General features: G+C 41.3%; 3 protein-coding genes and 1 pseudogene across 3 annotated transcripts in view; 2 read left to right on the top strand and 2 right to left on the bottom strand.

Moving 5' to 3' along the window:
* The window catches only part of LOC148341929 (uncharacterized), a 99,756-nt gene that overhangs the window by 6,959 nt on the left and 66,000 nt on the right, over positions 1-26,797 (bottom strand). The gene's annotated exons all lie outside the window — the stretch shown is intronic.
* On the bottom strand, positions 4,683-11,524 carry LOC148341930 (uncharacterized). Its single transcript, XM_088284109.1, has 3 exons — positions 11,395-11,524; positions 10,618-10,899; positions 4,683-6,033 (listed from the first exon to the last, which is right to left on the bottom strand). The coding sequence occupies exons 1-3, from the start codon at positions 11,522-11,524 to the stop codon at positions 5,015-5,017; spliced, it is 1,431 nt and encodes a 476-aa protein (XP_088140235.1). The 3' UTR covers positions 4,683-5,014.
* On the top strand, positions 18,853-22,864 carry LOC148341931 (uncharacterized). Its single transcript, XM_088288601.1, has 2 exons — positions 18,853-19,059; positions 20,771-22,864. The coding sequence occupies exons 1-2, from the start codon at positions 18,936-18,938 to the stop codon at positions 22,531-22,533; spliced, it is 1,887 nt and encodes a 628-aa protein (XP_088144727.1). The 5' UTR covers positions 18,853-18,935; the 3' UTR covers positions 22,534-22,864.
* On the top strand, positions 24,308-25,673 carry LOC148341932 (uncharacterized; annotated as a pseudogene).

A 26,797-nucleotide genomic window follows, 5' to 3' on the forward strand; every position in this document is an offset into this window, starting at 1 on the left:
CCATCACAATATCACTCTATAGTACTAAAACATCTCCATGATGACATGGGCCACATTGGAGCAGAGAGGGTCATCCACCTTGCGCGAGACCGCTTCGATTGGCCATTCATGAAGAAGGAAATAGAGCTGTATGTGACCAGGAAGTGCCATTGAAGTGCCAACAGAAGAAACCTGTAACACACATCAGAACACCAATGGGGAGCATTACCACCTCAGCACCACTAGAACTTGTTTCAATAGACTACATGCATTTGGAACCCAGCAATGGTGGCTATGAATAAAAATTAGTTGTGGTAGACCACTTTACCAGGTTTGCCCAAGTTTGTGCAACAAAAAATAAGTCTGGCAAAACAGCGGCTGAGAAAATATTTTATGACTTTATACCACTATTTGGTTACCCAGCCCGGTTGCATCACGACCAAGGCCGTGAATTTGAAAAGGACCTGTTCAGGACCCTGGGACGTCTGGCTGGAGTTACTCACTCAAGGACAACCCCATATCACCCTCAGGACAACCCAGCTGAGAGGTTCAACAGAACTTTGCTGCAGATGTTGAGAACATTGGAGGAAAAAGACACGAGTAACTGGAAACAGCACTTAGCTCTGGTTGTGCATACAGACAACTGCACCAGACATGAGGTAACAGGCTTCTCTCCCCATTACCTCCTGTTTGGCCGGCACCCGCGTCTCCCAGTAGATGTGATTTTTGGCTTATCAACCAAAGACCAGATTGACACACCGCAGACATATGCGAATAAGTGGTCTCTGAGAATGAAGCAGGCCGATCAAATTTTATCAGAGAACAGTCAAAAGTCCAACGGAATTATCACCGCCACGTCAAAGGAGTTGTGCGCCAACCGGGCGACAGAGTCCTTGTTCGCAATATGAATGCGAGAGGTGGACCAGGGAAGTTGAGGTCCTATTGGGAACAACTTATCTATGTCGTGAAAGAACGAGTGGGTGACAGCCCGGTTTACAAAGTGTGTCCCGAGGCAGGGGGTGATAAGATACGGATACTTCATCGAAACCTCCTTCACATCGTTCATGACTTACCTGCAGATTTACCTGATCAGCTGAAGAGTCCATCACAACGAAGAAAAAAACAGCAGAACAATAACAAGAAACATGGAGAGATAGGTCACACATCACAGACTCAGAGAACTCTGATGATATGACGCCTAGGTTACAATACTGGTTGAGAACTCCAAAACACACTGGACTGCAGTCACAGGCTATGAAATCTAACCATGAGCATCAGCAAAACCAGGACAATTTTCAAATGTTGCCAGAATCCCTAGATTTTCAACAACATGGTGGATATGAGGCTGAACAACTCATCTCCGACTCTGTGGCATCGCAGGAGGAGCCCGTTAGGAGATCCACTCAGGAAAGGAGACGCCCCCCCCCCCACACACACACACATTTTAACCTATGATTCACTTGGGCAGCCATCCTATCGACCACAGGAACTGATGGGTCCACTTGCACTTTATTCAGTTCAAGCTATGCCAGTGTGGGGAACACAGCCCCTTCCCATGCCCTATTTCCCCCCTTACCAGACACTGCCTTTTACTACACTAGCGCCTTATGGGAACTGCTGCGAATAAATATTTACACCTACGTCGAGGATACGGTATTTGGGAACATGCTTTTGTGGGAATTAAATGTTTTCCTGGTTAAGTACAAATATAAGTTTTAAATCTCGGGAGCCATTTGCTCTTTGTCGGGGAGTGTGTGACCCACTAAATATGTGGTCACCGTTTAGTTCATTTTGGGATGTTTGATGTGGTGAAGGGAAATTCATTTTCCAGGTTGATTTGAAACGTGTGCGTGTTTCGACAGCAGAGGGCAGTAAAAGAACAGCACAGTAACAGCGATGTGATTGTATCTTCACAACAGGCTGCAGTAAAGTGGCGTTGTGTCGTAGTTTCTGTGAGTTCGCGATTCTGACAAGATCCGTTGAAAAAGCAACTGATCTCCGTTCTCATTATTTTTCCTGCATTTGCAGGATTATTATCTGTCAACACGCCTGCCAACCTGGGGCCTGTAACAAAAGCAATTTGAATATGCAAACTCATAAAGAATGGAAAAACACTTTGACTTTATCACACCCGTCCATACGCTTCCTGTTGTTCAAACGGTTTCAGCTTACAACACATGTTTGGGTCACACTTCTGTTAAATGCGAGCTAAACGGTTTCCTGTCGAACACGGTTCAAGACGTGCATCTGTTTTTGTGGCTTCCTGCTAAATGGCAGCATTGACACTTGTGTTTCCACTGAACGAACGTTTTCCGGTTTAAGAGGTCCATGTTTTTGTGACCTTCTATTAAATGTATGTAAAATGTTAAATAATCAGTTCAAATTTTAAACTGTGAAAAAAAACATGGCGTTTACCCCCCACTATTGGTTATTATTTGGCATACATTTTCTGCACTGATTTCATTTGGCAGAAACAAATGTTCAGCAGACGTGCAAGTAAAACGCAATAATTAAAAATAAAGAAGAAAACTCCATAGACAAGGCGTACTTTTCTTGCTTTTATCAAGTTCTCTTGTCCTTACAAACAACAACTGTGAGGTATTTTATTTAGAAATATAGTAACTGCAACAAAGAAGAAATAAAAATAGAGTGCATTAATATACTGCACATGAGCAGTACATGAGCAGTTAGCCTAATGAAACAATACACTTCTATGCACGTGCGTTCAAAATAAAGTACACATTTGACCTAAAATACATTTTTATGAAATTGGAAACACTCACAATAACGAAAGCCTTGCAAGACTCAAATGTTTTGGAGTACGTTTACCACGCCATGAGCTACTCTTTTGCAAATACGACGAAATCGTCTCTCTTTTTCTTCGGAGGTGAAATTCGTCACAGATCCACGATTGCAACAGATGCGCTAACATCAATGAATTCGAAAACGATCCACAAAAAAGAGGACTTCTTACTCTCACACTTTTATCAGTTGTTTTAACAGCTTGCACCAAGAGAATGAGAATAATATACTTGTTGATGAGGAAAGGTGAATAAATTCAAAATCTTTGACTTAGACAAACTTGTGAAATATTCAAGACACGAGAGAGGCAATTAACCTTGGGCGGATTTCCCCAAACAAATTAATATTGTGATGCATATTTCTAACGATAGAAAGTCGTTCTTTACAAAGCAAATGAGAGTAAAACGTAGACAAACCTGCTTCGTGTAGCACAACACGAGGCTGCTTGCAACCTTCGCCCAGCAGTTGAAGATGTTGCTCGTTCTCTTCTTTTATTCCACAAAGTTCCTCTTTGTACTTGGGTGTCATTTTTTCACACATTTTCAAACGCCAATCTCAACAAATCCGCACTTGGTCTTTGCTTGGCGATAACTCGTGAGCTTCTCTTTGTTCGACGAGACGAATGAAAGTTGGCGTCGTTTTTCAAAGTCTCACTGAAAGGATTTCCTTCGAGAAAACCGCTCTCTGTTCGGCACTAAAGCGGAAGAACAGGACACACCCCGCTGTGATTTGATTGGCTGCTGGCTGTGTGGAGCACTGTCACCAACTCACCGACAGATGTCACCATTTGCGATGCAAATCATTGTTATCTTCTTCTAAACATAGAGAAAAACCTAAGATGCACATAAACAAACATTTTAGTTCCCAAATATGAACTTGAGAGATGTATTGAATTTTACTTTTGTTGCTGGTTTTGTTAAAACATCTGCCACCATGTCGTCGGTTGGACAGTATTCCAAATGTATTTCCCTATTATTAACAGTTGACATGATTAAGTGATACTTTATCTCAACATGTTTGCACCTTTGCCTTTTTACAGGGTTACAGCGTCGTTGTTGCGAATTTTAAATTAAAATACGTCACTGTTTTATTATCTAAATGTTAGAGTGTTAAAAATGATTTCAGTGCTGATATAAGTCCTGAAATATTTCATTATTCGTTTCAGTATTCAATAAACTACGTTGATTCATTAATTATTTCAAGATTCATTGAACTGTTTTAGTAATAATTTAGTATTCAATGTTTAATTGTTACTGCAGTTATTTTTTAAATATTTGTGTCACTATTTTGTTCAATCTTAATGTGATGGAAAATTATTTAGCAAGTAAGGTTTTTGTTATTTATTGTGGCCACCTGCTTTTGAAGAAAGTGCCTTTCGCTTCTTGTTCTAGAGAATTCTTTGTGAAGCCAAAACAACACGGCCTTGACTGATAAGTAGGCTCAACGCAGAAAAAGTATCTTTTTGTTTTAAGATTACACAGTTCCTGCCAAATAAATCTTCATCTTCCTGTGTGCATCAGTATCTTCCCACGCACCCATTGAGATCACTCAGCAGACTGACCCAAAAGACAATTTATTTTCCAGACTATCTCATTGATCTTCCCTGACTGCTAAAATTTCCACAACAATCTGGGGCCAGACGTGGGATAGCTGAAGATCCGCCAGTGAAATTCAGGGACACTGGCGTGTGGCCACCCGGGTCCAATTCAGACAGCAGCAGAATCATCATCTCCGTGGTGACAAATGCTGACTCCAGTCGCCATCAGATTGCTGAGTCCTGACTTACCAAAACCTTTGAGAGAAACGGAGACTACTTGCGTTTCTCTTTCTGGTTCTTTTTATAGTTCAACTTCTAGTTCAGTTTTTCACCTTTTCACGCAGCGTAATGAAGGCCAGTTGAGCAAGTGGAACAAGTGATTTTATTGATTGTGGAAGGCACCGATTTCATAAGCACCGTTTCTTCTCACACCTTTTCCATTAAGTACGATTAAAAAGACAACTGAAAAGCATAATGTTAAAAAATGTTGTTCTAGGCAAAGGGAATTCATTTTATTGACATGTTTGATGTAAACAAAAAAAATCATCATCACTCAGACACGTTGGTTCTTCTGGCAATGATCACATTGGCTTAGTGTCAATAAAAGAGCTTTGCAAAATTCAATTAATCATATTTAATTCAAAATCACATTTACATCTTACCACAAAGAGTCGGTTCCTTCAGTTTTTTTAAGCTTCAAGCGTCGCTGCTTTTATCACCAACACAATTATGTCTCTCAGCAATATGCTTAGTGGAGAATTTTTTAGCACAAACGCTGCAACTGAATGGCTTGTCTCGACTGTGTGTTCTTGTATGGCGTCGTAAATACAACTTTTGAGAGAACCTCTTGCCACAAACTGAGCATGAAAAAGGTTTTTCTCCACTGTGTGTTCTTGTGTGTTCTGTTAAATGTGCCTTTTGAGAGAAGCATTTTCCACAAACTGAGCAAGAAAAAGGTTTTTCTCCACTGTGTGTTCTTGTGTGTTCTGTTAAACTTGACTTTTGAGAGAAGCATTTTCCACAAACTGAGCAAGAAAAACGTTTTTCTCCACTGTGTGTTCTTGTGTGTTCTCTTAAATTTCCCTTTTCAGAGAATCCTTTGCCACAAACTGAGCATGAAAAAGGCTTCTCTCCACTATGTGTTCTTCTATGTTTTGTTAAAGTTGATTTTAGAGAGAAGCATTTTCCACAAACTGAGCAGGAAAAAGGTTTTTCTCCACTGTGCATTCTTGTGTGGATTGTTAAATCAAACTTTTGATAGAAGCTTTTGCCACAAACTGAGCAAGAAAAAGATTTTTCTCCACTGTGCGTTCCTGTGTGCCTGACTAAATGAGACTTTCGCGAGAAGCTTTTGCCACAAACTGAGCATGAAAAAGGCTTCTCTCCACTGTGTGTTCTTGCGTGCCTTGTTAATTGTGCCTTTTGACAGAAGCTTTTGCCACAAACTGAGCAAGAAAAAGGTTTATCTCCACTGTGCATTCTTGTGTGGATTGTTAAATGAAACTTTTGACAGAAGCTTTTGCCACAAACTGAGCAAGAAAAAGGTTTTTCTCCACTGTGCGTTCTTGTGTGCCTTACTAAATGAGACTTTCGAGAGAAGCTTTTGCCACAAACCGAGCAGGAAAAAGGTTTTTCACCACTGTGTGTTTTTCTGTGCCCTTTTAAAGACAGCTTTGAAGTGAATGAGTCAGTGTGACATGCCCTTTCACCTTTAGCTTGCCCATCATCATCATCATCATCATCATTGTCATGAGCGTCTGATAATGTGTCCTCATTATGTACTTGTGATGGTCCCCAGTGGTCTTCATCACCTTCTGTTGTCACGTGATGACTTGATCTGCTGCTTGTAGGCTCCGCCCATCTGTTGTCCTCACTCTCATCCTTGTTTTCATCTTCAGTCTTTATAGGGAGAACGTTCACTGGTGACTTGTTGATCTCCTCCTCCTCCTCCTCCTTTTTGATGTGAGTCAAGTCTGGCTCCTCTTTCACAGAACGGAGATCGTTTTCACAGTGGTCTGCAGGACACAAAAAGACAAATTTGGTTTGGTCAAGTCAAAGGTCAGGCGGTGACTTTGTCTTATATTGTTTCTACCGTGCTACCTTGACTTGTGCCTGCCGCATACGGAGCAATGCGTGGACCCCAACTTGGACCGGACCATGGGGGCATTTCACAAAATTACGTCCTACGATGTAAACCTCCTTTTAGCAGCACAACAGTGATAAACGAGCATTTAAAAAGGAAGCACGTTGCGGCTGATGCCCGATTTCATTCCTGACATCGCTCACAGACGTTTCTGGAATATGAATTCAAATTCAACTAAGATACACCATAATATTTTTTTAGAGTTCACTGAATTATTTTGGAACTGCAATGATGCTTAACAGCCATAGGGTGTAAGCAATGAGTAACAAAGTAACACAAGACCTCCCACTGATACATCATCATTGTCATTTGGATAAATTACCAGGAACTATGAGTTGTGGGGGTGATGCAAACCACCTGAGCCACAGGAACTTTATTACCAGGAACTAAATGTTCCTGGACTTGTAGGTAGAAAAGGGGGTTGTGAGTTTCAGCCTTTTTGAGACCATAGTAAGACAAAGATGCAGCTGCATTCCTTGCAGCATGCGCTTGTTCACTGATGAGAACCGTGCAACCCTGGATGGATGCATTCAATGTATTTTAAATGTTTGGATGAGGTGAAACTACGCACAAAACAGTGCAGGGCCACCCGAGGTTCATTGACTCACCCGACGAAGCCAGTAAAAAGTTCATAAATAAATAAGACCAATCTTTTTTTTTTTTAAAAAAAACTTAATATTTTGTGTTTTATTCACTAAAATTGATCAACCGCCATGGACGTTTTCGCGGCAATGTGCACATTTTTAGAGTCAGGCGGAATTCCTTCCGTAAGGAATTGCTTGAACAAAATATAAAAACCAGAAAATTTTATTTTGTTATTTTAAATGTCAATTTTATACTGGGAAAAACATGGAGTTCACCCCCCACTATTGGTTATTCTTTGCCATATATTTTCTGCACTGATTACATTTGACATAAACAATTGCTCAGCAGACCTGCAAGTAAAAGGCAATATTTAAAAATAAAGCGGCAATAACCTTGGACGATTTCCCCAAACAACTTAATGTTGTGATGCATATTTCTAACGATAGAAAGTCGATCTATACAAAGCAAATGAGAGTAAAACGGGTACGAACCTGCTTTGAGTGGCACAACACGAGGCTGGTTGCAAACTTCGCCCAGCAGTTGAAGATGTTGCTCGTTCTCTTCTTTTATTCCACAAAGTTCTTCTTTATACTTGGGTGTCGTTCTTGCACACATTTTCAAATGATAATTCCAAAAAATCCGCACTTGATCTCTGCTTGGCGATGAGTCATGTGCCTCTTTTCTTTAGCGGCTAGCTAGCTAACAAGCTAAGCTAACTACGCCGAAAAGCATCAACGCGCGAAGATGAGATTATCGGGACACAAAGACTGAATGAATTATGTCGTAGTCCTTTAGAGTAGCACTGGACATCCTATGAGAAAATTACAGTCAGTTCCACACTAAATCAGAAGAATTTAGCGGTGGCTGTTTTTATTTCGGTGTGGACGGGTCGGTGGATGTGGTCGAGGTCCTTCGGAAGCTGCGCGCTTGCTAATGACGTCATGCTTTAAGCACGCATTTTTTCAAATATATTTCTTTGCCTCTGTGTTTGTTTTTACCCATGTCTGTTCTATTTTAATATATATTTTATATAATATTTTAATTCGGTTGATAAAAAAAATTAACAAAATAACTAAAATAACGCCACATTGGCGCGTAAGCTCTGACGTCTCTTCCGCCTTTGCCCCGAGAAGCCGCTGCTGCAAGAGCAGTGGGACGTTTAAATTTCTCCTCCCGAACTTGCAACAATGCTGTGGTTCACTCGGGCTGCAAGATTGTATGAATATAATGTCTGCATATACTAGCAGTGCTTCTCAATTATTTCACGCCGGCCTCTACCAAGAAGAAAAAGATTCGCGCCCCCCAACCACCATTATATTTTTGTCTGAGTGTACTGATGTTAGATTGTCAATAAAATATCCCTTAACTAAGCTAAATTAATAAGAAATATAATTTTGAGAAATATTATAGTGAGGATCTCGAAACTCAGTACTCTGTTGTGCAAATATTGATGAGATTACAAATATTTGTCATGTTATTGTTGGAGTTGGGTCACCGTGGAAATGAGAACTAGTTAGTAAATCAACCTTTAAAAGCCAAACTTACTCCAATGCGTGTTCGTTTTTTGTACTCAAGAAGAAAAGGGTCAAATAAAACCTCAACAACTGATTAGAGTTCCGATATTTAGTTTCTTCAATTTCTGGAGTTCAGGAAATAGTACAAAGACAGATATCTGGGCGGCTTTTTCTTAATCTCATGAGAAAACTGCACTCGGGCGAGCACAGTCGAAAAATGTGCACCATCTTTCAGCCCAGCTTCAGTTTTTATAGGAGTTTTTTATGTCAAGGGTAATGTAGGTTGAATCGGTCGTCCTCGCTCCCTCCCACGGCACGGGTCCACGTCCAAGGGAAGGTCCTCCCCAGGTTAGTCATCGTCTGGATAAATTGATTCCCGTCTGGTCCCCAAGACTGGCACGCCAAGGCTGGCCTTCTCCGGCGGGCAGTCTCTCCGTCTCTCTCTTCGCTGGCATTCCTCTGTAATCTTGTCGGTGTGCATGTGTACGTGTGTATGTGCACGTGTATGTGCAGGTGTAAGTACGTGCCTGTGTGTATGCATGCGTGTTCATGTGCTCCGATCTCCAATTGTTATGTCTTTCGGAATGTATTTTTTGCGATAGTGTCTATGTGACACCTCTAGTGCCAAATTTGGTATGTTTGCATCTCTACAGCCAATGTGGGGAATGTGCTTCGTCGTATTTGTCCATGAAGTGCTGTGAATGCAAGTCATGGAAATGCTATGTGTGCAAATTTGTTCTCACTACTGAGAATTTCAATAAAGTTCACACATTTAAACTAAGTACTATAAATTTAGCATATGAGAAAAATATAATAAATCAGAAAACATCAGGACTACAATCCCAGTTATTCTTGTGACCCGTGCTTCTAGTTCCATTTGATAAATGCTTCTTGTTTCATCAATGTTTAACATATTCCGTAAATATGAACCTGCTAAATTAAATAATTGACATTCTGTCCTGTAAGTGTTTAAAATAATGCCAGTAATCGTAATACAATCCTTTAATCCCCGCCGAAAAATATTTTACCATGAAAATGAAAACGCAACCTGTGGCCACAAAAAATGCATGCGGCAAGAAATATACTATGACCCCCCCCTGTCAACCCCACCCCCTAGTGGGGTTGATCCCAATCAAAGTTATATGAGCCAACAAAAAGTAACAAATGAATTAGTGCCGTCCCGCAATTAAATTTCTTAACTAAATAATCGCAACACTACCGTCATTAATTGCACTCAATCACCTTTTTTTAACTTGTTTGTGAAGCTTGTATCAGTCACTTGAATAAGATATTGTAATTAACGTAGACCCACCAAATTTTATATCTATATCTATTTCAATTCCCAGACTGTTGTAAAAGCTTTCTTTTAATATAATCTAGACCAGGGGTGCTCACACTTTTTCAGCATGCGAGCTACTTTCAAAATGACCGAGTCAAAATGATCTACCCACTACAAAAATGCAAAACATCTATTTATTTTCAAATGTATTAAGGATTATTTGTACGTACAATGTATGTTGATGTACCTTACATAACCAAATGAGCCAATATTGCAAAACACACATAATTAACTATTAACATTTTTTAAATTAACTGAGTTTACTTTGATGACTTGCACTGAATTGAATCAGCCAGGGATGCATAGTCCGGACAGTAGCTGCTGATAGCCAGCCTCAAACACACTTCCAAATGTTCATCAGTCATGGTGGAACGGTATTTGGACTTAATGATCTTCATGTAAGAAAAGGCTGACTCACATAAATAAGTGGAGCCAAATAATGCAGTCAAAGAGATAGCACATTTCCTCATGTTAGGGTACTTTTCCTCCGTGAGTAAGTTCCAGAACTGTCCATGAGCTCTCGACTTCAGTTCAATGTCGGTTTGTAGAGTCAAAATCTCATCTTCCACTCCAGAAGAGTTCAAGTGAAACAGTGATGCAATGTTTGATGCGAGTGAATCAACCTCAACATCTTCCTGAAAAGGATAGCACATGAATGTAGCGACTGGCTCAAGCAAAGAAAAGTCTTGAAAGCGTTTGTTAAATTCTGACAGACAACCGGTGATCTGCTCCGTGTAGCGTGCACTGTCAAGTTGCTCACAGGCCTTCCCTTGCGTCTCCAACTCTGACGCCAGGTTCTGGAAATTTGCCAAATCATGGCGCTGCAGCTTTGTGGAGAAATGTTGCATCTTTCGTTTGAAAGCGTGAACTGAGCTGATCATATTGGTCACTGTTTTGTCTTTTCCTTGCAGCTCAAGATTAAGGTCATTCAACAAGTTTGTCAGATCGGTTAAAAATGCCAAGTCTAACAGCCACTGGCCGTCATTTAGCTGCTTGTATTCTGCATGTCCAGATACACGGAAAAACTCCTTAATCTCCGGACAGAGCTCTCGAAATCTTTTGAGGAATTTCCCACGACTAAGCCATCTCACGTCAGTATGTAGCAACAACTCAGAGTGGTCGCAGCCAGCCTTCTCCAGATGTGCACGGAATAACCGTCTTTGAAGAGATCTGGCTCGAATAGAACATGCGATCTTCGTTGCCACATCCATGATCTCTTTCATGTTAAGCATTTTAGCGCATAGCGCTTGTTGGTGGATAATGCAATGGTAATTCAAGAAGTCTGGGAACGCATCATCCTGCCTGCACTTGGCAATAAATCCATTCACACGCCCAACCATTGCAGGTGCTCCATCTGTGGTGATAGACACCAATTTGTACATTGGGAGCTCAGTTTTCTCGATAAAGTTTTTAAACGTCTGAAATATGTCCTCTCCTCGCGTCTGTTCTTTCATGGGAAGTACTGTTCATAGCTCCTCTTTTGCAGTGATATCACTTAACACCATGCGAATGAAAACGCACATCTGGGCTGTGTCACTCACATCCGTAGATTCGTCCAACTGCAGTGAGAAAAATTCACAATTTCTGATGTCCGTCCACATTTGCTGGGTTAAATCCTCGGCCATGGCATCACAGCGACGTGTAACTGTATGTCTTGACAACTGCAGAGCTTTGATTGAAGATAATATCTCTGCCTTATTTTTAAAGTCCCGGAACAATGAGTCAGCTGCTTCAACGAATGCCTCTTTTACCATCTCTCCGTCTTGGAAGGACTTCTTGTTTTTAACAATGGCGTGACACACCCGGAACGATGCTTCGGTGGCCGCCTTCGCTTTGGAAGTATGTTGTGTGAAAAATGACTGCTGTCTTGTCAACTGGGATTTTAGTTCATTCACCTTTCTCTTTCTTAGCTCGCTTTTCGGCGGGAAGTCGTTTTCGTATCTTTCTTGAACAGTCCGAAAATGCTGCTCCACATTTCCCTTCTTTGGTACTGCGATGATAGAATGGCATATGAGGCAAACGCACTTCGAAAATGACATTGTGAAAAAAAAGTCCACCTCCCATTCTGTATGGAATTGATATGCTTTTGCCTTTTTACTTGGTCCAGCTCCTTCACTCATTTTAGTGACCATAAACTTTAGCGAGGGCTTAAAATCTGACACAATTCGCCGACTAGCTTAGCACTTTGCGTCGTTGTTTACGCATGAGCGGTGACCTAAAGGTCAAAATTCAGTTGTTATCTGACTGGTTGTCCTGTATGTCAATCAAGTAACGGGGATGGATGATAGGCTGACATCGTAAGTTCTGCTGCACTTAGAGCCGTTGTTTGATTTGATTGGTCAACAGAATGGCAACATTCAGTTGTCATCTGAATGGCTGCCTTGTATATTAATCAAGTGACGGCATTGATGCTAGGATGATATTTTTTTAATGTCACGCCGCGATCGACCAGTACCACCTCCGCGATCGACCGGTAGATCGCGATCGACTTAATGAGCACCCCTGGTTTAAGGCATCCATCCAAGGTTGCACGGATCTCATCGGTGAACAAGCGCATGCTGCAAGGAATGCATCTGCATCTTTGGCTTACTATGAGCTTAAAAAGGGATACCGTCACAACCCCCTTTTCTACCAACAAGCCCAGGAACATTTAGTTCCTGATAATAAAGTTCCTGTGGCCCAGGTGGTTTGCATCTCCACCGCAACTCATAGTTCCTGGTAATTTTTGCAAATGAAAATGATGACGGAACAATGGGAGTTGTTGTTACTTTGTTACTCATTACTGACACCCTATGGCTGTTAAGCGTCATTGCAGTTACAAAATAATTCAGTGAACTCTTAAAATATTATGGTGTATCTTAGTCTAATTTTAATACATATTGGATAACTTTAAAATATACGTTATTCAAATATGTCAAAGTGAAAGTGTTGTTGCTTAATTTATGTGTAGGGATTTTGACTCTTCAAACGTTAATTTTGTTTTAAAATTTATTTAGAAACAGAAATTTTATGAAAAAGTAAAAAGGGGAATGTTGGAACGTACTAGCAGGCTAAATGTCATTTTGGGCAAAAAAAAAACAAACAAAAAAAAACCAAACGTAAATCATGCAATAAATAGCGACTATGATGCCAGGGCCCCTTTAATTCTTTTAGGGATCCAGATTATAATGAAAGCAAAAAGTACCCACGATGAAACTATCCATAAATGCAAAATGAAATACTTGGAAACATATTTTGCTTGAAGGATTTCTATTCTATCAATGACATTATGTTGTGATGGCCCCCAGTGGCCCCCATTAATAAGTTAGGGTCCCACAACAGGTGTTCCATCAGACGCACACAATAGCCTGTGTGTGCTAACTTCAGCTTGCTTCCAGAAACGTCTGTGACTTTGTCCAGAATGAAATCGGGCCTCAGCCGCAACGTGCTTCCTTTTTAAATGCTCGTTTATCACTGTTGTGCTGCTAGGAAAGGGAGGTTTACATCGTTGGCCGTAATTTTGTGAAATGCCCCCATGGTCTGGTCCAAATCGGGGTCACACGCATTGCATGCATCACAACATTAATGCGGCAGGCACAAGTCAAGGTAGCACGGTAGAAACAAAAGAAGACAAAGTCGATGCACGAGGTTTGACTTGACCAAACCAAATGTATGTTTGTCTTTTTGTGTCCTGCAGACGTCAGACAAAATGATCTCCGTTCTGTGAAAGAGGAGCCAGACTTGACTCACATCAAAAAGGAGGAAGAGGAGGAGGAGATCAACAAGTCACCAGTGAAAGTTGTCCCAACAAAGACCGAAGATGTAAACAAGGATGAGAGTGAGGACAACAAAGGGGCGGAGCCGACAAGCAACAGCTCAAGTCATCACGTGACAACAGAAGGTGATGAAGACCACTGGGGACCATCACAAGCACATAATGAGGACACATTATCAGATGCTCATGACAATGATGATGATGATGATGATGATGATGATGGGCAAGCTCAAGGTGAAAGGGCATGTCACACTGACTCATTCACTTCAAAGCTGTCTTTAAAAGGGCACAGAAAAACACACCGTGGTGAAAAACAGTTTTCTTGCTCGGTTTGTGGCAAAAGCTTCATGCATAAGTCAACGTTTACAATCCACACAAGAACACACACTGAAGAAAAACCTTTTTCCTGCTCAGTTTGTGGCAAAAGCTTCTCTGGAAAGTCTAATTTAAGAAAACACGCAACAACACATAGTGGAGAAAAACCTTTTTCTTGCTCAGTTTGTGGTAAAAGATTTTCTCTAAAGTCCCGATTCACAGAACATACAAGAACACACACTGCAGAACCTCCTTCTTGCTTAGTTTGTGGTAAAAGCTTCTCCCAAAAGGCTCATTTAACAAGCCACACAAGAACACACAGTGGGGAAAAATCTTTTTCCTGCTCAGTTTGTGGCAGAAGCTTCTCTCATAAGTCAACTTTAACAAGGCACACAAGAACTCACAGTGGAGAAAAACCTTTTTCCTGCTCATTTTGTGGAAAATGCTTCTCTCAAAAGTCTTATTTAAGAAATCACACAAGAACACACAGTGGAGAAAAACCTTTTTCCTGCTCAGTTTGTGGAAAATGCTTCTCTGAAAAGTCACATTTACAAAGCCACACAAGAACACACAATGGAGACAAGCCATTCAGTTGCAGCGTTTGTGCTAAAAAATTCGCCACTAAACAGCATGCTGCGAGACACGATTGTGATGGTGAGAATATAGGGCTGGGCGATATGACCTAAAATCAATATTGCGATAAATTGAGCAATTTCACCTTGGTAATGATCGATGCACGATAAATTCCCCCCAAAATCAAAATAAATGCAGGAAATGCATATTAACTGTTTTTTTTTTTAACCAACTCGTACACATTACTTTCAATGAAAAATAATAGCACAAAAACCATTTGTATAAACATTCCAAATATCTTGCTTTGCATGATTTGAACAATGTCACAAAGAACAGGAGAAAAAGGGTAACTCTCACAAAATCTTTTTCTGCAAATCGATTGTGCCGAGATGCTGTCATGCCATTTGCAAAGGCCTAGATTTATGTAAAGGTATGTTGAAAACAATATAAATAATGCCATGTGCAAAGGAGCTAGTCGCCCGTAAACAAAATGCTCATTAGAATGGAAAAAAATGTCAATGCAATGCCAGTGCCAAATAAACAAGTGTGCTTCATTAGGAAAATGCCGTCTCGAGTACTCCGGTGCGCAGTCGCCACTTGTCATCTATGTAATGCACGGTCAGGCTCAAACAGGGATCCATGTTGCGACCCGACCACAAGTCGGATGTGGATGCAAAATGTTTGACATGTGTCCGCTCCCGTCCCGATGTTGTCCATATCGGGAAGTACGGTTTGCAACAAATATTTTCGTACCTCTCGTCGGCTACTTTCATGAGGCGTTTAAATCCTGTGCGCTCCACTGTAACTAGAGGAGCTCTATCTTTAGCTATGTGCTCGGCTATCGCGTCCACCTCTGAGACATTCTCTCGTATGGTGTCGCCTCCGTTATGGGCTGTTGTCACTTGTCCAAACTTGCTCCTCACTTTGAACTTTTAGCACAAGCTCCAAGTCAACAGCATGGTTGTGTTGTGGGTGGTGAAAAAGAAAAGGTTGGACGCGCTGTTTCTGGTGCTTACGACGCACTTTGTAGTTCATGTTTTTTTGCTTAAACATCGTCTTTATGGAACCCAAAACATTTCCAAACGACAGATGTCGAATTTCTTTTCGGGACAAGCACAACTGGAACAACTTCAACTAACGTTACTTCGCGTGTCAGCCGCTTCTGGATTTGAATCGCCAGCAACGACCGACCGCGTCGTCAGTTTTCTTTCTAGTTCAGCTGGGTGGAGTCACGTGACTAAAAAGACTTTTCTTTTTTTTTTTTAACACTGAATTTTCCGACATGGGCAAAATGATTGTATTAAATTTCAGGAACAGTAAATTTTCGGATTATCGCCCAGCCCTACGAGAATAGCAGCGATCCTTGAAACTTAAAAAAAAGGACCAAAAAAAACTGAAGGAACTGACTCTTTGTGGTAAGATGTAAATGTGATTTTGAATAAAATATGATAAATTTAATTTTGCAAAGCTTTTTTATTGACATTAAGCCAATGTGATCACTGCCAGAAGAACCATTGTGTCTGAGTGATGATTTTTTTTTTGTGATTTTACATCGAGATGTAAATAAAATTAATTGCCTTTGCCTGGAATAGGGCTGGGCGATAAACCGAAAATTTACCGTTACCGAAATTTATTAGAATGACCGACATCATTTTGCCCATGTCGGTAAATTCGGTGTCTAAAAAAAAAAAAGAAAAAGAAGTCTTTTCTGTCTGCGGCGATGCTCATGCCCCTTTAAGACGGCTCAAGCGCGTGTAGTCACGTGACTCCTCCCTTCTGAACAAGAATGTAAACAAGACGCGTTCGTAGCTGGCGATTCAAATCCTGAAGCGGCTGACACGGCTGCGGACGAAGTAACGTTAGTTGAAATTGTTCCTGTCGCGCTTGTCCCGAAAATAAAGTGGACATCTGTCGTTTGGAAATGTTTTGGTTCCATAAAGACGATGTTTAAGCAAAAAAACATGAACTACAAAGTGCGTCGTAAGCACCAGAAACAGCGCGTCCAACCTTTTCTTTTTCACCACCCACAACACAACCATGCTTTGACTTGGAGCTTGTGCTAAAAGTTCAAAGTGAGGAGCAAGTTTGGACAAGTGACAACAGCCCATAACGGAGGCGACACCATACGAGAGAACGTCTAAGAGGTGGACGCGATAGCCGAGCACATAGCTAAAGATAGAGCTCCTCTTGTTACAATGGAGCGGACAGGATTCAAACGCCTCATGAAAGTAGCCGACAAGAGGTACGAAAATATTTGCCGCAAACAGCACTTCCGATATGGACAACATCGGGACGGGAGCGGAGACATGTCAAGCATTTTGCATCCACATCCGACTTGTGGTCTTGTCGCAATATGGATCCCTGTTTGCGGCTGAATGTGCATTACATAGACGGCAAGTGGCGATTGCGCACCAGGGTAATCGAGACGGCACATTTTCCTGATGAAGCACATGCGTTTATTTGGCATTGGCATTCCATTGACATTTTTTTCCCATTCTATTTAGCATTTTGTTTACAGGCGACTAGCGCCTTTGCACATGGCATTATTTAGATTGTTTATACGATACCTTTACACAAATCTAGGCCTTTGCAAATGGAATTACAGCATCTCGGCACAATATATTTACATAAAAAGATTTTGTGAGAGGTACCCTTTTTCTCCTGTTCTTTGTGACATTGTTCAAGTCACGCAAAGCAAGCTAGTTTGAATGTTTATTCAAATGATTTTTGTACTTCTATTTTTCATTGAAAGTAATGCGTACCAGTTGGTCAATAAAAAAAGCAGTTAATATGCATTTCCTGCATTTATTTTGATTTTGGTCCTCAGGGGGAATTTATCGCGCATTTATCGTTATCGAGGTAAAACTGCCTAATTTATCGCGATATTGATTTTAGGTCATATCGCCCAGCCCTAGCCTGGAACAACATTTGTTACGTTATGCTTTTCAGTTGTCTTTTTAATCGTATTTAATGGAAAAGGTGTGAGAAGAAACTGTTCTTATGAAATCGGTATCTTCCACAATCATCAATAAAAATGACTTGTTCCACTTGCTCAACTGGCCTTCATTACGCTGTGTGAAAAGGTGAAAAACCGATCGAGAAGTTGAACTATAAAAAGAACAAGAAAGAGAAACGCAAGTAGTCTCAGTTTCTCTCAAAGGTTTTGGAATGTCAGGAGTTGGCAACTTGATGGCGACTGGAGTCACCACGGAGGAGATGATCAACATCACGCAGTTTGTTGCTGCTGTTGTCTTAATTGAACCCCGCAGGCCATCCGCCAGCGTCCCTGAATTTCACCGTCGGATCGTCAGCTATCCCACGTCTGACCCCAGATTGTTGTGGAATTTTCAGCAGTTAGGGAAGATCAATGAGTCTGGAAAATAAATTGTTTTTTGGGTCAGTCTGCAGAGTGATCTCAGTGGGAGAAGTGCGTGGGAAGATACTGATGCACACAGGAAGATGAAGATTTATTTGACAGGAACTGTGTAATCTTAAAACAAAAAGATACTTTTTCTGCGTTGAGCCTACTTATCAGTCAAGGTCGTGTTGTTTTGGCTTCGCAAAGAATCCTCGAGTACAAGAAGCGAAAGGCACTTTCTTCAAAAGCAGGTGGCCACAATAAATAACAAAAACCTTACTTGCTAAATAATTGTCCATAATATTAAGATTGAACAAAGTAGTGACACAAATATTGAAAAAGTAAATAATGTCACGATTAAACATTGAATACTAAATTATTACTAAAACAGTTCAATGAATCTTGAAATAAATAATGAATCACCGTAGTTTAATGAATACTGAAACGAATGATGAAATATTTAAGTTAGTTGTTATAAACACTGAAATCATTTTTTAAGACTAACATTTAGAGAATAAAACAGTGATGTATTTTAATTTAAAATTCACAACCACGTCGCTGGCGAAAAACCCTGTAAAAAGGCAAACATGTTGACATAAAGTATCACTTTACCATGTCAACTGTTAGAGAAATAGAGAAATACATTTGGAATACTATCCAACCAACAACATGGTGTCAGATGTGAAAAGAAAACCAGCAACAAAAGTAAAATTCAATACATCTCTCAAGTTCATATTTGGGAACTAAAATGTTTGTTCATGTGCATCTTAGGTTTTTCTCTATGTTTAGAAGAAGATAACAATGCTTTGCATCGCAAATGGTGACATCTGTCGGTGAGTTGGTGACAGTGCTCCACACAGCCAGCAGCCAATCATATCACAGCGGGGTGTGTCCTGTTCTTCCGCTTTGTGACGACCATTTTCTCGAAGGGAAAAAAACGACGCCATCTTTCATTCGTCTCGTCGAACAAAGAGAAGCTCACGAGTTATCACCAAGCAGAGATCAAGTGCCTATTTGTTGGAATCATCATTTGAAAATGTGTGCTAGAACGACACCCAAGTACAAAGAGGAATTTTGTGGAATAAAAGAAGAGAACGAGCAACATCTTCAACTGCTTGACGAAGTTTGCAAGCAGCCTCGTGTTGTGCCACACAAAGCAGGTTTGTACACGTCTTACTCTCATTTGCTTTGTAAATAACGACTTTCTATCGTTAAAAATATGCATCACAACATTAAGTTGTTTGGGGAAATGCGTTCAAGGTTATTGCCGTTTTATCTTTTAATATTGGGGGGCTAGCAGAGAGAGGGTGCACAGAGCTGAAGGAAGCAGGACGGCTGTAAAAATGAACAACAATGCCTGCTTTTTCCCTGGTGTCAGTCACCTTTATCTGGTGCAGTAAGCTATTTCAGTCAGCAGCTAATTAAGCTCTCCCAAAGGCCTCAGGGCATTTCAACCTGACACCTCATGTTTCAAAACTATGCTTACAGGTTAATAAAAGGTCACAAAAACATGGACCTCTTAAACAGGAAAACGCGAGTTCAGTGGTAACAGAGTTGTGTCTATGCTGGCAGTTTAGCCGGAAGCCACAAAAACAGATGCACGTCTTGAACCGTGTTTGACAGGAAACCGTTTAGCAGATGTGTGACCCAAACATGTCTTGTAAGCTGAAACCGTTCGAACAACAGGAAGAGTGTGGACGGGTGTGATAAAGTCAAAGTGTTCATCTTTTTCCATTCTTTATGAGTTTGCATCTTCAAATTGCTTTGCTGTGCTTCAATAAAACGTCGCACAGGAGCGGGAAAGCTTTTCTCTTTGGCGGACTGCTCCTTGCAAGTCAAGTCAAGTCAATTTTATTTGTATAGCCCTTAATCACAGACAGTCTCAAAGGGCTTTACATAGCCACAATCGACATCCCCGATCTTAACCCCCAGGACAAAGACAATCTTGGCTGAGTGATTCACTTGTACAGGCTTGTCTCGTTTTTGACAAAAACTCTGACAGATCTTGTTCAAGCAATTCCTTACGGAAGGAATTCTGCCTGACTCTAAAAAATGTGCACACTGCGGCGAAAACGTCTATGGCGGGTAATCAATTTTAGTGGATAAAACACAAAATATTCTGTTTTTTTTTTAAAAATCAAGTACATATTGGTCTTATTTATGAACTTTGTACTGGCTTGGTCGTGTGAGAGTCAATGAACCTCGGGTGGCCCTGCACAGTTTTGTGCACGTGCGTAGTTTCACCTCATCCAAACATTTAAAATACATTTAATGCATCCATCCAGGGTTGCTTGGATCTCATCAGTGAACAAGCGCATGCTGCAAGGAATGCATCTGCATCTTTGGCTTACTATGCGCTTAAAAAGGCTGAACGTCACAACCCCCTTTTCTACCTACAAGTCCAGGAACATTTAGTTCTGTCTCTTAATGCAAAAAGAAATACTTTTATTTTACTTGAAGGATTTCTATTCTATCCATGACATTATGTTGCGATGGCCCCCAGTGGTCTGCATCAATATGTTAGGGTCCCACAACAGGTGTTCCATCAGACGCACACAATAGCCTGTGTGTGCTAACTTCAGCTCGCTTCCAGAAACTTCTGTGACTATGTCAGGAATGAAATCGGGCATCGGCCGCAACGTGCTTCCTTTTTAAATGCTCGTTTATCACAGTTGTGCTGCTCGGAAAGGGAGGTTTACATCGTAGGACGTAATTTTGTGAAATGTCCCCATGGTCCGGTCCAAATCGGGGTCGCACGCATTAATCCGTGTGCAGCAGGCTCAAGTCAAGTTAGCACTGTAGAAAATAGGACAAAGTCGCCGCATGAGCTTTGACTTGACCAAACCAAATTTGTCTTTCTGTGTCCTGCAGACGTCAGTGAATATGATCTCTGTTCTGTGAAAGAGAAGCCAGACTGGACTCACATCAAAAAGGAGGAGGAAGAAGAAGAGATCAACAAGTCACCAGTGAACGTTGTCCCTATAAAGACTGAAGATGAAAACAAGGACAACAGAGGGGCGAAGCCTACAAGCAGCAGTTCAAGTCGTCACGTGACAACAGAAGATGACGAAGACCACTGGGCGCCATCACAAGCACATAATGAGGACACATTATCAGACGCTCATGATGATAATGATACGAATGATGATGATGCTGATGATGGGCAAGCCAAAGGTGAAAGGGCATGTCACACTGACAGTTGGGTATGTACTCACTGTGGGAAATCATTAACTTCAAAATTCTCTTTAAAACAGCACATAAGAACACATAGTGGAGAAAAACCTTTTTCCTGCTCAATTTGTGGCAAAAGCTTTTCTGTAAAGTCACATTTAACAAGCCACACAAGAACACACAGTGGTGAAAAACCTTTTTCCTGCTCAGTTTGTGGCATGAGTTTTGTTCATAAGTCAAATGTAAAAAGGCACACAAGAACACACACTGGAGAAAACCCTTTTTCCTGCTCAGTTTGTGGCAAGAGTTTCTCTCAAAGGTCTAATTTAATAATTCACACAAGAACACACAGTGGTGAAAAACCTTTTTCCTGCTTAGTTTGTGGCATGAGTTTTGTTAATCAGTCAAATGTAAAAAGGCACACAAGAACACACACTGGAGAAAACCCTTTTTCCTTCTCAGTTTGTGACAAGCGTTTCTCTCGAAAGTCAATTTTAACATGTCACACAAAAGCACACATTGGTGAAACACCTTTTGCTTGCTCGGTTTGTGGAAAATTCTTCTCTGAGAAGTCTCAGGTAACAAGACACACAAGAACTCACAGTGGAGAAAAGCCTTTTTCCTGCTCAGTTTGTGGCAAGAGTTTCTCTCAAAAGTCAAATTTAACAAAACATAGAAGAACACACACTGGAGAAAAACCTTTTTCCTGCTCAGTTTGTGGCAAAAGCTTTTCTGTAAAGTCAACTTTAAAATATCACACAAGAACGCACAGTGGAGAAAAGCCTTTTTCCTGCTCAGTTTGTGGCAAGAGTTTCTCTCAAAAGTCAAATTTAACAAAACATAGAAGAACACACTCTGGAGAAAAACTTTTTTTCTGCTCAGTTTGTGGCAAAAGCTTTTCTGTAAAGTCAACTTTAACATATCACACAAGAACGCACAGTGGAGAAAAGCCTTTTTCCTGCTTAGTTTGTGGCAAGAGTTTCTCTCAAAAGTCAAATTTAACAAAACATAGAAGAACACACTCTGGAGAAAAGCCTTTTTCCTGCTCAGTTTGTGGCAAAAGCTTCCTCCGTAAGTCAACGTTAACAATCCACACAAGAACACACAGTGGTGAAAAACCTTTTTCCTGCTCAGTTTGTGGCAAGAGTTTCTCTCTAAAGTCACAATTAACAGCGCACTCAAGAACACACCGTGGTGAAAAACCTTTTTCCTGCTCAGTTTGTGGTGAAAGCTTTTCTATAAAGTCAAGTTTAACAAGCCACACAAGAAAGCACGCTGTAGTAAAACCCTTTTCCTGCTCAGTTTGTGGCAAGGGTTTCTCTCAAAATTCACAGTTAACAAGCCACACAAGAACGCACAGTGGAGACAAGCCATTCAGTTGCAGCGTTTGCGCTAAAAAATTCTTCACTAAACGTAGTGCTGAGAGACACGATTGTGCTGGTGAGAATTGCAGCGATCCTTGAAGATTAAAAAAATGAAAGAACCGACTCTTTGTGGTAAGATGTAAATGTGATTTTGAATAAAATGTCAATTTAATTTTGCAAACCTCTTTTATTGACACTAAGCCAATGTGATCAGTGTCAGAAGAAGCAATGTGTCTGAGTGATGATGATTTGTTTTGGTGTTTACATCAAACATTATGAATATGATTGCCTTTGCCTGGAACAACATTTTTTAACATTATGCTTTTCAGTTGTCTTTTTAATCGTACTTAATGGAAAAGGTGTGAGAAGAAATGGTGCTTATGAAATCGTTGCCTTCCACAATCATCAATAAAATCACTTGTTCCACTTGCTCAACTGGCCTTCATTATGCTGTGTAAAAAGGTGAAAAACTGAACGAGAAGTTGAACTATAAAAAGAACCAGACAGAGAAACGCAAATCGTCTCAGTTTCTCTCAACGGCAGTTAAGTTGAATACGTTTTTCAAGTTCGTATTTGGGAACTGTCAGAGAAGTTTCTACAAAACTACCGGACAAGCCTTCTGACTGTACAACTGAATCAACCAGCCAAGATTGTCTTTGTCACTTGTGAGGAGCGGTCCGCCAAACCTCTCAGTGAGAAGGCCCAGAGAAAAGTTTTCCCACTCCTGTGCGGCGTTTTATTGTAGCACAGCAAAGTGTGACCCACGAAATATGTGGTCACAGTTTGGTTCATTTGGGATGGTTGATGTGAAGGGAAATCCATTTTCCAGGTTGATTTGAAACATGTGCGTGTTTCGACAGCAGAGGGCAGTAAAGGAACAGCACAGTACCAGCGATGTGATTGTATCTTCACAACAAGCTGCAGTAAAGTGGCGTTGTGTCGTAGTTTCTATGAGTTCGCGATTCTACGGAGCCCCTTAGGGGACACGGAAGAGAGAAAAAAAACTTTGCGTTCCCTCGCAAAATCTTTGCGTTCCCTCGCAAAGTTTGCGGGAATGCAAAGTTGTTTAGTTTTTTCTTCGAGTGAATGTTTTTTTTTTTAATGCGCGTTTATGTACTTCCGGGTCATCTTCCGTGTAAACAAACGCAGCAAAGATGGCGTGTGTTCACCCGTGGGCGAGTTTAATTGAATTTTACTTTGAAATTGGCTTGAAATACAAAGAAATAAAATCAGTTCTGGATATTAAGCACGGTGTTCAAATAAGTGAAAGACATCTGAAGCGAGTGCTAAACAAAAAAGGATTCTTTCGTCGTAAAACGTTCACTGACTTGTACGGAGCCCCTTAGGGGACACGGAAGAGAAAAAAAAAAACTTTGCGTTCCCTGCAAAGATTGCGTTCCCTCGCAAAGTTTGCGTTCCCTGGCAGACTTTGCGAGGGAACGCAAAGTTGTTTAGTTTTTTCTTAGAGTGAATGTTTTTTTTTTTTTAATGCGCGTTTATGTACTTCCGGGTCATCTTCCGTGTAAACAAACGCAGCAAAGATGGCGTGTGTTCACCCGTGGGCGAGTTTAATTGAATTTTACTTTGAAATTGGCTTGAAATACAAAGAAATAAAATCAGTTCTGGATATTAAGCACGGTTTTCAAATAAGTGAAAGACATCTGAAGCGAGTGCTAAACAAAAAAGGATTCTTTCGTCGTAAAACGTTCACTGACTTGTACGGAGCCCCTTAGGGGACACGGAAGAGAAAAAAAAAAAACTTTGCGTTCCCTGCAAAGATTGCGTTCCCTCGCAAAGTTTGCGTTCCCTGGCAGACTTTGCGAGGGAACGCAAAGTTGTTTAGTTTTTTCTTAGAGTGAATGTTTTTTTTTTTTTAATGCGCGTTTATGTACTTCCGGGTCAGTTTGCCTACCCTTGCCTTGAATGCGCGGCTGTTCAAGAGACGACAGTACGTTGGAGGCGGCACTAATCATGGAGGAGGGCTTGGAACGTTTCTTGCGGTCAAGAGATGTCCCTCACGGTGACATTATGCGCATGAAAAGCGACAAGCAACATACAATTCACTCTAACATAATTCCTTAATAATAGCAATATGGGTCCCTACTGTTAACTTTCTGTTTTGCATAATACTAGCGTGCAAACTGTTTACCTCTTGAGTGGCAAGAAAAGCATAAATTTGATTGACTATTATTTTAGTAACTATTTTTTAGTAACATAGAGGTAAAAATACAGTGTGAACTTAACTGGGGGAGGGGTGAAGCCAGCATTTCTATCTAGTCGAGCTGCACTGTTAATGCTCTTATAGTATTGAAGATATTTAACACAAATTAAAAACTACGTTACAAAAATAGTAAATGTACTGCCACTTCCAGATGTTTAATATTGAATACATTTAATTATGACTGCTGTGTGCCATTACTCATGTGAATATATACAAAATACGTTATTAAGTAAGTAAACATTGCAAGTATTTATTCTCATATTTCATATTTGCAGGTTGACATGGCAGTAATTTCCCTTTTGACTGACGAGCAATTGGGCAAATATATCACTTCCTACGGTGATCGAGTAGCTGTCCTTTGCTTTTGTCGACAGAAAATGCCCAGTGCTGATAATGAAACTCTCATACAGACATTAAGGGACAAAATAAGATCAAGGAAAAAAGGTGTACTGAGTGGAACTCCAGGTGTGCTCCAAAACCACGACAGGGGAATGGCAAGAGAAAAAAAAATTTCTGCGGAAACGAGTTGCAGGAAGATTGAAATAGGATGGCTCCATTTTTATGGCAATGAATATACCATCAAGTTAGGACAACCAATGGTGGAGGAACAAGGCATGCCATTATGGAAAAAACAGCAACTGTTGCTCAGATTTTGGAATTGGGAAAAGAGTTATTTTTCCCAGATGGAAGCTCAACCAAAGGATCAGTTGGTGACTTTACTTTTGAGGTATGTGACTTTAAAAGAAATCAGATTACTTTAGATGAAACGGTTGGCAGACTCTATGAAAAAAACAAACTGAAGCTGCTGAGATTTTACATTTGCACAAAAGAAGTTCCTTCCACATGTCAAGTGGATGAACACAGTGAAGATACTTTATCTGTCACCAACATGAAGGGAGGACTTTCACAGTTGAATGAAGATGGATCTCACCTTGACGGAGGTGATCTGTATAGAAATGGACTGGATCACGGACACTCATCTGACAGTGACGTAGGCGAACAGGTTTGTGCCAGTTGATGCATTATTTGTTATGCTCGATTTAAGTAAAACAGAAGTGAAGTCTTTTTGCTACTCAAAAAAGAAAAACATGTGTGCCAACAATGAACATGTTTGCTAAAAAATGCATCACAAAGACTGAGGGAAAATTCACAGCTATTTAATACTATTTCTAATGTGTTTTATCCTAATCTGTAGTGTTTGCCCAGCATTTAATCAGAATAAAGTGCTTACCATTAGATGATTTTAAATTGTTGCAGACAATTGTTTTAGAGTTCACTGTATTTGTTGCAGAGTTTGCAATTACAAGCAAGGTGTGGCGGTTCGGTGAACCAAGTGGAGTGAAAACAGGACCCAAAAGCAAGCGTGGAGAGGAGAGGAGGTTTTATTGGTATGATAGGAGGGGAAGCAGCGAGTTCGGGAGCCGGGGATGGGTGGCTGGTGGAGGAGCGACGCGACAGGGCAGACGAGCCTGCAGCAGCGGGAGAAGGCGGGCCGGTGACGGCGCAGCGGGAGGCAGACAGGCGCTCTGGCGGGAGGAGCGCGGGCGAGGAGATCGGCGAGGCAGGGAAGATGCCGGCGAGGAGGCGGAAGCGGTGAACGGCAGGCAGGCAGCGTAGGGGCGGCCAAGGTGCAGGCGGCGGTCAGGAACTCGACGGTAGGCAGCAGAGGAGCGGGCTCGGACGGGCGCTGGGCGGCTGGAGGGAGAACGAGGACATTCAGAGGTTAACGACGAACGCATGTCACGGCAACCAGGCGAGAGCAAGGTGAACGCCGACATGAGCCAGGTGCCACGGTTGGTCACGGGATAATCCGGCGTCTGGCTCCTGGCAGCGCTGAGCTTTAACCCTGCGGTGATTGCTGTTGATGAGCTGCAGGTGCGCAGGAGCCGACGCCCTCTCAAGCCGGAGGCGTGCCTGGCTGGAAACTGCCGGAGACCTGAAAACAACAATAACCTCGCCAGGCCCCACAAACCCGAACCCCCACACAAGGTTAAACAAACAACGACGACTTTCTGAGAGTGGGAGAGCAGAAGAGGCAGGAAAATCCCAACCATCTTCTTCAACCTCAACAGCAAATAATGAAACAAACATTGGCCAGGGGAAGGAGTCAGACATCAACACAAACGGACAGGATGCAGTTTG

The sequence above is a fragment of the Idiotropiscis lumnitzeri genome, chromosome 2, assembly GCF_059441095.1.
Source record: "Idiotropiscis lumnitzeri isolate Australia: NSW breed Sydney's pygmy pipehorse chromosome 2, RoL_Ilum_1.0, whole genome shotgun sequence".
NCBI classification, from domain to species: Eukaryota; Metazoa; Chordata; class Actinopteri; order Syngnathiformes; family Syngnathidae; genus Idiotropiscis; species Idiotropiscis lumnitzeri.